At 52.0% G+C, this 11,557-nt stretch overlaps 1 protein-coding gene across 10 annotated transcripts in view; it reads right to left on the bottom strand.

The window, feature by feature from the left end:
• Nucleotides 1–1,375: 1,375 nt before the first annotated feature.
• Nucleotides 1,376–11,557, bottom strand: part of KIAA1614 (KIAA1614 ortholog) — a 49,314-nt gene continuing 39,132 nt past the window's right edge. For 7 of the 10 annotated variants that reach the window (XM_047705178.1, XM_047705173.1, XM_047705176.1 and 4 more), the window contains exons 8-10: nucleotides 7,498–7,625; nucleotides 6,670–6,854; nucleotides 1,376–2,582 (exon numbers count right to left, since the gene is read on the bottom strand). In XM_047705178.1, the coding sequence (XP_047561134.1) occupies nucleotides 2,389–2,582; nucleotides 6,670–6,854; nucleotides 7,498–7,625 (507 nt within the window). In that variant the 3' untranslated portion in view covers nucleotides 1,376–2,388. The other 3 variants (XM_047705175.1, XM_047705181.1, XR_007123099.1) reach the window with 3 other exon arrangements.

Genomic DNA, 11,557 nt, shown 5'->3' with positions numbered 1-11,557 from the left:
TTGTGTGGGTGACACAGGCTGACCTGGCGAGCAGCTCCCCAGACAGAGCAGATGGGGACGGTCAGACAGGGGTCCAGAGGAATCCGAGTGCCCTCCCACCCACACAGTTCAGGGCCCCTGGCACTACTTTAGTCAAGAAGTACACATCTACTTCCCACACGGTCCAGAGTGTCTACTCCCCTCTTCAAGGCTTTCCCGGAGTGGGGGTGTGTGTGGGAGGGGTAGCAGCGGGAGGAGTGGGCCTTCGTCAGAGATCCCAGGTCTGAACGTCCCGTCGTTGTGTAAAGGATCTCCATCTGTGTAAAGGAAGAGGACACAGAGCATTTCTGGCAGGTCTGTTTTTTAAGAACTGAGTAGGATATGTTGAGAACCTGGCCCTGTCCCCAGGAAGTAATAGAAGCAGCGGCTCGGGATGCCTTAGAGACCTTCCTGGGCCTCGACCCGGCTGGAGTTCTCTTCTTCCCTTTCTTCCCAGCTGGAGCCGGAAGGGCATGCTGTCCACGATCACCATACAGAGAAAAGAGAAGTGCCTTCGTCCCTAGAAGCTTTAATTCAACATGAAACTTCATGACCTCCAGGCCAGAAATTGGGGTACAGGAGCTGCCAGCGTTTCCCCATGACTGTAGTTTCTGACATGGGGCCATTCCCAAGTTTTGGGGGCCAGGTTGCTCTCTAAGCTGTCCCAGCACCCTCTTCACACCCTGCAGGCCCCTGTCTGCTGGCTCCCCTGCTCCCCTGCTGGAGCCTCCCCATTCTTCCCACACACCTGCCTCCGCCCTCCCCCACTCAGTCTCCCCATTCTATAGTGCGGAGGGGCTCTGGGAGCACGCCTCAACCCCTAGCCTCCGGGGGCAGTAAAGAGGGGTTTTAACTGGCTCCTGCAGGTTAGGCCTGCAGCAAGATCACTCACAGCACACTCTACAGGATTGTCTGCCTCCTCCCTCATCACCTTTCCCTCAGGCCACATGTGCCTTTCAGTGACCTTGCCCACTGAGAGCTGCTATGACACTCATTTTAGCAAAGGCTGTGTGTTTTACCAACAGCCCTGAAGCTGTCCTCTGCAATCCCTGCCCCTCCCCAACCCCCAGTATCACCTACCCAAAGCCCCTAGCTCCATTTTGTCTTCTCAGAAATGTACCTTGCCCAAGGCTCCTCTCCCAGCCGAAGGACTGTCTCTGGAAGCTTCTGCATCTACCTTGGCTGTCACCCCAACCCCAGGGGACAACGCCGGCCTTCCCCTCTGGCAGGCCCAACATAGCTCACTGCTGTGCCCGCATCCTCCCTCCCTCTTCCCCCACCCCAGACCCCTACTCTAGGCCATTCAAGATCAAGTGAGCATCCAGCCCAGAATTTAGAGACTCAGAGCAAGAGAAGCTTCAGCTTTGCTTTTTAATAATTTAAGACTGACACACAGCCATCTACTCCCAGAGAGTCCCAACCCTTTGGGCTGAGAGCTGGGAAGCACCCAGGTGGAGAGCCCATCCCCCTGCCGGTACATTGTCCTTGCACTCCCTGCCGGCCCACCCACAGAGGCCACCAGGGAATCTGGGCAGAGAGCATGTGCTGGGGACACTCTGGCACCAGCTGCAGCTGGAGTCCACACTCCACCAGAGAAGGCAGGCAGGCCCTGCTCGCCAGCGCCCGCCCTGGGCAAAGGCAGAGGGCAGGGGGCTGTGGGGAGCGGCTGGCCAGACCTACTGGCCACAGCTGCCTTTCCCTGACCTTGGTCTCTGGTTCATTTTTTCCCCCTTAACTTTATATATCACAAAAATTTCCCAGAGATTCTTAATATTCTGGCTACCATATAAGCTCTCATGCCAGACCACATGTTCCAATTTTGGGTTTGGAATATATGGCCAATGGCTGTAAGGCTGTTACATAAGGACACTTCACCCATTTCTGGAAAAAGAGCAAAGTGTCAAATGGGACATGGAGAACTTGAGACTTTAAAGGCAAGTTCACGGCCAATAGGGCCAAGCACTTTCTTTGGTTCTGCAGTGTGGAGGCTGGGAGAGCCCCTGCTCGGGAGTGGGATGAGACTTGGGAGTGAGGAGACAATTGGGGGCTCACCCAAGTACCCCTGAATCTCTTTCCTCCTCCTGCCAACAAAGGTACAGAAGGACACTGACGCCACTCCCGGCATGGAAGGAGAGCCATGTTTTCTGTCCCCAGTTCAGCATCAATTAACATCCTTAAACAGAACACACCATCCCGCCCTCCCCTGAAGGTGCTCCATCCCAGGAGCCCCGCCACAGCCAAGGGGCTGCACGCCACCGTGACCTGTTTCCTGTCCACGAAGCAGCTTCATGCAGTGCATTTCCAGCCATCCTTCCCGGGGCAGGTCAGGGCAGCCGAAGGGGCGACAGTGAGGGCAAGAGCAGCCCTGGGTCACCGAGGGAAAGGTCTCTGCCTCAGCACACGGACTGACAAGCTCTCTGCGTGGGCCAGGAGCTCCTTAACGTGAGCCAAGCCCAGCCCTGCAACCTTGGCCCCATTCACCTCAAGGATCTCATCCCCTACCCCCAGCAGCCCCGAGTACAGCTTGGCCATGCTCGCATCAGCCATCTCCTGCACGTAGAACCCTGCAAAGGAAAACAGAACAACTGAGCACATGAAATCCAAAGAGGCAGCTCTGTGGGACCCTGACCAGGTGGGCGCTGTCCCAGGCGGGGGTTGGGGGGCGGGTGCAGGTGCTCATACAGCACACTGCTCCATGAGTGCACACGCGCACGCACGCATGCACACACACACACACACGTACACACCCTCATTAGTCTACCTCACAACCACAACTGGCTTTCTACATAGATACAGTGTGAAATGATACCTGAGGGTAACATTTCATTTTTCTCTTTTAAAAAGCTGCACAAATAAGGCTTTAATGAAAGAACACTTTCAGCAAATAATGCTTTAAGCTGTTATTATTTGTGTATACCCCAGTGTGAATGAGGTAATCTTACATTTTCCTGAGGTGAGCTTTGATTGTAGACTAGGAAGGAAACTGATGTTTAAAAGTTAAGAAAAAGACCAACTTCACGCCTGCCACTGGTTGGGGTTCACAAACACCATCCAGTTGCTGCTTTCAGGTAGGTGGGGCCATGGGAAGGTATCACTGGAGTAAGGAACATGGCTGAGGTCAACCCCAAACCTGGTTTGCTTCATATTCCTGTTAGGACCAGCCTTGGCCTCAGTTTTCCTCAGAGTGATTCCTCTCTGGGATTTGGAAGCATCTGGGCAAAAGCCCAGGAAACATAGAAATTCCACCCCCTATTTAAAAAAAACATGCTGGCTCATTTGTCCCTTATTCACACACATCTTGTCCCCCACACTGCCCCCTAGGAAGGCCCTGCCTGGCCTGTGTGACAGTCCCCAGGTCTCTTGGGTGCAGAGTGAGTCTAGGCAGAGCCCACTTCTTCCCCTTTCCCTTCGTCTGACTCGGGGAGCCCACATCAGAGGAGCAGGCTCTGTGGGGCCTTGAGGCTGGCGAGCCTGAGCTCCCTGGGACTCTCCTGGGTGCACAGTGCAAGCCAGTCCTGCTGAGGGACCCCTCTCATCTCAACTTCCTCTGAAAACCTTCCAGACTCCCCTTCAGTTAAGAGAGTGAAGAGTCTTACGGGGAAAGCTGGGCACCAGCCCACACCCCCTCACACACTGAGCGAACACGGGTGATCTGAGAGCACAAGGCCGGGCTGTGCAGAGTTCAGGGGCATCACTCAGCGCTGCCTGAGACGACCTCGCAGCTCCCCAGCCCAGGCCGCACACTCCACTCTACTTCTGCGTCCTAGAATCCGCTTCCTTAGAAAGGGCCTGCAGGGGCCTCTCCTCTGGTAGCTCGGTCTCCGGCCTGAGGGCATTTAACACACTTGAACCATAGTGGGATGTCCTGCCTCTACTCCCCCCCCACCCCCGCCACCTGCCCCACACGAGCTTTGTTCGGCCCAGCTTCCAGCAAGCCTTGCAGAGCCACCCTCTGAAAGGGGGTCTGGAAGCACTGAACTCTCCCTCAAGGCACCTGAAGGTCAGTCGCTGGAGGCCAGCCAAAGCAGCCTCTGACACAGCCCGGCCCGGGTCTGACTTGTGGAACTCTCTCTCAGCACAGGGGCTTCTCAGCCAAGCCGAGCCTTGGCCTCCAGGCTGCCTCCCTCCTGATGAGGGACGCCGACCATCTCAGGGGTTCAAGGCCTTTCTCTCAACCCCTGGCCTCTCTCTGACCCCTTCCGTCCGGGGGCTCTAACCGCTTACTCGTCCCGTCTGCATGTTGGTGGCAGGGAGAGAAGGAAGGTAAGGAGGGGAGAGGGGGGCCTACAGAAGCAGCCGCTGTAAGCAGGAGGTGCATGTGGGGAGCCATGAGAAACCCCAAAAGCATGTAGCCAGGGCTGGACCAGACTCTGATGTCGTGCCACTCATTCTGGGGAGACTCTGGGGTAGGCTTCACCATAGAACGTCATGACAAAAATAGGACGGAGAGATGGCTGTCGTAGGTATTTATTGTTTGCTGGAAAGGGCCTCTGTTAGGCACGTCTGATCTCTCTGTGGCACTCAGAAGTGGGAGGCCAAGCCTGCTGTTCTCATGTGCTCTCTGGTGGGACAGCCAGCAAGTTCACCCCAGCACCTTGATGTTTTGGCGAGGAATGCGGACCGGCCCCAGCTCATGGCCCCCCTGAGGCACAGCAGAAGCGACCCCTGGCAGTCAGAGGATAGTCTGTGGCCCACAGGCACCAGCACCAGTCACGTCCCGCATGCCTGGGGGTCTCTGTGAGGTGTCCAATGGCCAACAGCAGCAGCAGGAGCAGGGCACCCCCTGGGAGGACAGGGAAGAGCTCGTACCAACCCAGGTGAGGGGTGCCCTGGGGGTGGACCAAGGCAGAGCCCAAGGAGCCCTGGTCACTAGAGACCCCTGCCCAGCAGACATCAACTCCGTGACCGTCTGCAACGTGGCCCAGCAAGACTCCGGGGGAGGCTGAAGGGTGGAGCATACTGCCTGGGTGTGTGTGACCTCACACGGAGAGACAGGGCAGATCATGGAAGTCCCTGGCAGAGTTCTGCTTCCCAAATACAAATGCCCTTTGTGAAGAGAGAAGGGATGAAAAGTGCCAGGCACTGTCCCATGGACCTCATGGGAAGCTCCTGACTCTTCCAGGCAGGTCTGAGCATATCTTCAGCTTAGAGACGGGAGAACTGAGGCTCAAAGAGGGTAAGTAACCTGCTGGGGCCACACAGCAGAGCAGAGGTTCTGGAGTACAAACCGTGCCACGTCACCTACCTCTCTGCCCCTCTGGAAGGCCTGCCGCCTCTCACCTGAGGAAAGGGGAGGTGGAGTGGCTAACAACCTGCTAGCACTTTGGGAAGACCAGCCCAGCTTCACAAACACCATCTGCCTGTGAGGACAGACACCGTAACCGTGCTGAGGTCCAGCGTGGGGGTAGCTCATCCTCTTCCTTTCATGCTCAGGTAAGATCCATCAGCAAACTGAGTCACACCACCTTCAAGTCTAGCCCTTCCCACATCCCCACCGCCTCCTCAGCCCCAGCCACCACTGTCAAGTCTTTCCACCAAAGTATCTTTACAAAGGGTCTCTCTGGTCCACCTTCGGCTCGCTAGCGTCTGTTTGAGGTCCGGCCGCTGGGCAGCGACACAGTTCCAAGCGCAAATCAGAGCACGATGGTGGGGCTCCAAGTCCCGTAGCCTTCCAGCTCAGTGGGGGGGGGGGGGGGCAACGACCTCCCGGGCTCAGACTCTATCCCCCTTGCTGCTTTGCTGCTCTGTGCAGATCCCTCCAGCCTCGGCCTGGAGGGCTCTTCCTCCGCACACAACTTGCTCCAGCATCCTCCGCTGGGACAGGCTGCCCCACCCGCACACCCATCCTCCCACACTCCAGCCCTTACCCGGCTTTGCCTGGATTTGTGTCTTCAAACTCTCTGCTAACTGGCACCTCATTTGGAGAATATATAGACGTGTATACTTTTTTGTAGGTACAGCTGCCTCCCTCCCTGGAACGTGGGCTCCTGAGGACCGGGTCTTTTTCTGTTCCGTTCCTGCCCTACCCTGTATCTAGAACACCTGGCTGGAGCTCAGTGCAAACGTGTTGAAACAATGAAGGATGGAACAGAGGTAAGAGCTCGCTGCGTCTGGCAAACCTGGCAGCAGAGGCAGATTTTTTTTTTTTCCAGGTGACACGACTCTGACCAAGGCGGTCACTCAGCAGAGCCCGGCCAGGGCAGGATCCCTGAGAACGTCGCCCTCTGGGGCCAGGGCTGCGGGAGGGGCTCAGACGCCCAGCCAGGCGGGCGTGCTCCACATGCCCCGACACACTCAGCCGCAGGAGGAAGGGAGCCATTACACACATCAGCCACATCAAAGGGCTCCTGAGACCCAGCAAGCACCGTCTCCCTTGGGCGCTCCAGCAAAACGCCTTCAAGGTTCCGGTTTCAGGATGTCAGCGGACAGCACAAGGGCAGCGGAGTCCGCCTCGCCCTCCCTACCCACCCCAGCAGCCCTGCACCTGACTCTTCCCGAAGAACCCCTGAAGGGAGAATTCCAGCTCTTTGGCTATGAGGCTGTCTGAGTCTGGAGCTCCACGTCTCAGCCACATTCTGGAAATGCCCACAGCCAAAAGTGGTTTGCTAAGGCCCCAGGGATATGGAGCCCAGAGGAGGGGAGGGGCCATACCTGTGTCGCGGCGCCCATCTCCGGAGGCCACGCAGAAGCCAAAAGAGCCCTCTGGGGAGCGTTGTAGCTGCAGCTGGGTTGTGCCATCTGGGAACACCTCCACCACACGGCCCACCGTGCGCGCCTGGCTGGGGGTGCTCACGTCCTCCACACTGAGGGCACGCCGGGGTGAGGCCTTGGCTGCTCTGCCAGGGGACCAGAGATACAGTGAGCGCAGAGAGGGCTGGGCCCTGGGGCCCAATCACTCCCCACCTTAAAGATGACAGACACCTCTTCTCTCTGAGGCTCTGCAAAGCCCGCTCTGAACCACAGGCCCCCTACTTCCCCCCTGCCCACCCCCTCCACACAATTTTAGATCTTTGTGGGTGCATAGACCTCTCTGAGAATCTAAGAAAAGCTATAATGTTATAGAACACTTCCAGGAGGGAACAGGCCACTTGAGGTGCTGCCATGGAGCTGCAGGGAAGAGCAGCTACCCCAGAGGGTCCTGTCAGGGGGGTGGGAGTCCTCTAGACAGGGACACAAGTCAGGTGCCTCTTTGGGAACCCTCTCTCTGGATCTCTAATCAGATCTTCAGCTGGGCTCAGGAAGCTCTCTGAACATTCTAATTTTAGCATGTCATCAGACAGCAGAGGGATGGAGGAATCAAACCTTCCAACTCCCCCCATTCCACCAACTCCACACCTTTTCAGAGCTCAGGTGCACAGGGCAAGGCTCTGAGGTGTGGGCTCCAAGACTCCCATGGCACCTGATGAAGGACCAAGTTAAGCTTACCCCTCTACTGACCACGCTCTGGATTTGCCCCCCATGCCACTTGCCCACTCTTACCGGCCAGCTGCACTGTAGTCCCCTGGCTCCCCTACCACGTAGAGGCTGGACCGGTCTCCCTTGCCACTCAGCAGAGAATGGAGGTTCTGAAAGGAGGCAGCTTTCCGATGTTGGTGGGATGGCGACACCTGGTGGTAAGAGCCCAATATTGCAGGTAAGAAAAGCCACGGGGCCAGGGTTTGGCAAAGACCTGACCCCAACCGTGAACTCAGTCGAGGGTTTTTTATGAAAGTGGGGATACAAGCTTTTGTCACTACTTCAAAGTGCCCGTCTGGAATCACCATAATTTACTCAAGTAGATGGGTCTATACAGGTGATCTGAAGTTTCAATTTTTATTTTGGGCAAAAAACTTAGCGCTAGGATACTAATAATTTCATTTATAAAGAAAATCTAATTTTCTCATTAAGAAATAAGAGTGAAAGCAAATTAATTGAAGAATAATAAACATGGCTTTAGAGTTAAAATATTAACACTTTGTTAATAATCACTTTGTGATTCTTTAGTATCGCTTTTATGATTGTTTACATTAAAAATTTTTTATCTGAGGATTTCTAGGAAAGATGGCTGAGTACAACAATCCTCGTCCCATGGATACAATGAGATAACATGCATATCAGTGTAAGTAACCCATAAAACAACCCAAAGACTGGCAGAACAGACTCTCTGCACCTGAACGTAGAGAAGAGTCCACATTGAAGAGGGTAGGAGGAGCAGAGACTGGGAGCTAACTGGACCTGACAGACCATTGGAGGGAGGGAGAGACACTGGGTGCAGAGAGAGGAGAGGACCAAACCCTCGCGCCAGGCATACCAGGCATGAGCAACCTGACATGGAAGATGAACCCTCATAACACCTGGCTTTGAAAACCAGAGAGGCCTGGGACGCCTGGGCGGCTCAGTCAGTTAAGCCTCTGCCTCTGGCTCAGGTTATAATCCCAGGGTCCTGGGATCTAGTCCTGCATCAGGCTCCTGGCTTGGCTGGGAGTCTGCTTCTCCCTCTGCCTGCCAGTCCCCTTGCTTTGTGTGCTCTCTCACTCTCTCTCTGACAAATAAATAAAGTCTTTTAAACAAAAAAAGAAAAGAAAATAAATTTTAAAAAAAGACAAAGAAAACCAGAGAGGCTTCATTTCAGGAGTTCTTAAAATCAATGGGGCTTAACACCGGAACTTTAAAATTCAGTGGCCTTGGCTCTGGGAGACCTGGCAAGATGATAGGAAACTGAATCCCTGCACTTAAAGAGATAGCACAACAAAGGGCCCCATGGAGATAGAGCAGAGAGAAGCAGCAGTATGAAAAACAACTGGGATATATGGGAGGGAGATTTCTTTACTAATAGAGCCTGTGCTGGAAGGGCAGGGATCTTTGTGAGACTTTTCTAGGAACAAAGGAGCTGGTAGGCACCATTTCCCTCCCCTGCCCCTCAGCCTAGACACATGGATAGCTAGGGAAACAAGCACAGCACCAACACTTATCACCTAACTTGCTAACAGCATGGCCCATACCCTCATTCTCTTGTGCATGTGGCCCCTCCAATATGCCCTTGGCCAGAGCCCATTCAAAGTGGTGCTACAAGCCTGAGTGTGCAAAGAAGCCCCAACAGTGATTCCTGCCCTGAAGAGAGGGGATGATGACCATAAACATCGGTCTGAGACTGTGGCCCCAGCAGGGGACTGGGGGCAGACATCCAGTCTGACTGCAGGCCCTGCCTACCAACAAAAACTTCTTGGGGAGCAACGTAGAGAAAACATCCTGTAGTTCAATACTACTGCATCTCTGGCAAACTCCTGGTGTGAGTCAAGTCTAAGCCAGCCCAACAGTGGCCCATTAACACCACAGGGAACAAACATTGCCCGTAAAAGGCAAAGAGAGCCACTGCAGATGACTAGACTGAAGGCACAACAGCAAAGCACATACAACACACATAGGGGACACCACTCAAGCACCAGGTTCTGATGAACAGAGCACACTGCCCTGCAGGGCATGACAGGAGCTCTTGCTCATAAGGTCACTATTTTCAAGAGGAGACATAGCTGATTTCCCTAACACATAGAAACAGACACAGAGTTAGACAAAATGAGAAGACAGAGGAATATGTCCCAAATGAAAGAACAGGACAAAATCAGAGCAAGAGAGCTAAATGAAACAGGGATAAGCAATATGCCTGACAGAGAATTTAAAGTAATGGTCAGGGGCACCTGGGTGGATCAGTTGGTTAAGCATCAGACTCTTGATTTCAGCTCAGGTCATGATCTCCAGGTTGTGAAATCAAGCCCCATGTCAGGCTCCACTTTGGGCATGGAGCCTACTTTGGATTCTCTCTCTCCCTCTCTCTCTCCCTCTGTCCCTCCTGCCCCCTTTCTCTCCCTCTCTGTAATAATAATAATAATAATAATAATAATATAAATAATGGTCATAAAGATATTCACTGGACTTGAGAAAAGAGTGGAGAGCCTCAGTGAGACCCTTACCAAAGCATGAAAAAGAACTAATCAGAGATAAAGAACTCAAAAACTAAAATGAAAAATAATATACTAGATGGAATAACTAGTAGACTAGAGGAAGCAGAAAAATGGATCAGTGACCTAGAGATAGAGTATTGGACAGCAATCAAGCTGCAAAGCAGAAAGAAAAATAATAAGAAGAAATGAAAATGACTTAGGGAACTCAGTGACATCATCAAGCATAAAAACATTCTTGTTATAGGGATCCCAGAAGGAAAAGAGAGAGAAAAGGGGGCAGAAAACTTACTGAATCTGGGGAAGGAAACAGAGATCCAGAGCCAGGAGGCATAAAGAGCCCTGAACAAAATCAACCCAAGGAAGTCCACACTAAGATATATAGTAACTAAAAAGGTAAAAACTAGTGACAAAGAGAATTTTAAAAGCAGCAAAAGAGAACAGTTACATACAGGGGAAACCCCATAAGGCCATCAGCTGATTTTTCAGCAAAAACTTTATAGGCCAGAAGGGAGAGGCATGATACATCCAAAGGAAGAAAACCTGCAGCCAAGAGTACTCTATCCAGCGAGGCTGTCATTCAGAATAGGAGAGATAAAGAGCTTCTGAGCCAAAAGTTAAAGGAATTCATGACCACTAAGCCAGCCATACAAGAAATATTGAAGGGAACTTTTTGAATGGAAAGGAAAGACCATAAGTATGAGTAAGAAAATTAGGAAGCCCAAAGGCAGTAAAGTCAAGTACATCTATAAAAATAAGTCCAAGGATTCACAAAGTAAAAAAAAAAAAAAAAAAATGTAAAGTAGGACACCATATACTTAAAATGTGGAGTGGGGAGGAGAGAAGTAAAGAATGGATTTGAACTGAAGTGACCATCAACTTAATGTAGTCTGTTATATGCAGAAGATGTAATTTATAAACCCAACACTAGCCACAAATCAAGAGCCAGTCATAGATACGCAAAAAAACAAAGAGAAAGGAATCCAAGTATATCACTAAAGAAAGACAACGAACTGTGAGAGAAAAGAGCAAGAGAGGAAAGGAACAGAAAAGAACTACAAAAACAACCCTAAAACAAGTAACATGATGGCAATAAGTACATGTGTATCAATAATTACTTTGACTATAAATGGACTAAATGCTCCAATCAAAAGACACAAGCTGGTGGGATGGAGAAAAGGGCAACACCCACTGCCTACAGGAGATTCATTTCAGACCTAAGGACACATGCAGGTTGAAAGCGAGGGGATGGAGAAACACTTGTCATGTAGAAAGATATGAAAAGAAAGCCGGGGTAACCATACTTATATTGGACAAAATATACTTTAAAACAAAGACTGAACAAGAGACAAAGGACACTATATAATCATTAAGGTGACAATCCAATAAGAAGATACAGCAATTGTCAGCGTTTTCATATCAAGCCGCCACACCACTGCATCCGTGAGTGTCTGGGCTCCAGCTTGGTTTATGTGGGCATCCGCTAGCCAGAGGTGTCCTGGGGTTTCAGAAAAGCCAGAGAGAGGTTATTTTGGGGGTCTGAGAGTGTTCAAAAATTTTTCCATATTAATTAACGGTGACTGCTTCTTCAATTTATACCATTT

This window comes from Lutra lutra, chromosome 15 (genome assembly GCF_902655055.1).
Source record: "Lutra lutra chromosome 15, mLutLut1.2, whole genome shotgun sequence".
Classification (NCBI taxonomy): Eukaryota; Metazoa; Chordata; class Mammalia; order Carnivora; family Mustelidae; genus Lutra; species Lutra lutra.
The sequence above is the reverse complement of the archived record's forward strand: the minus strand, read 5'-3'. Positions and strand labels throughout refer to the sequence as shown.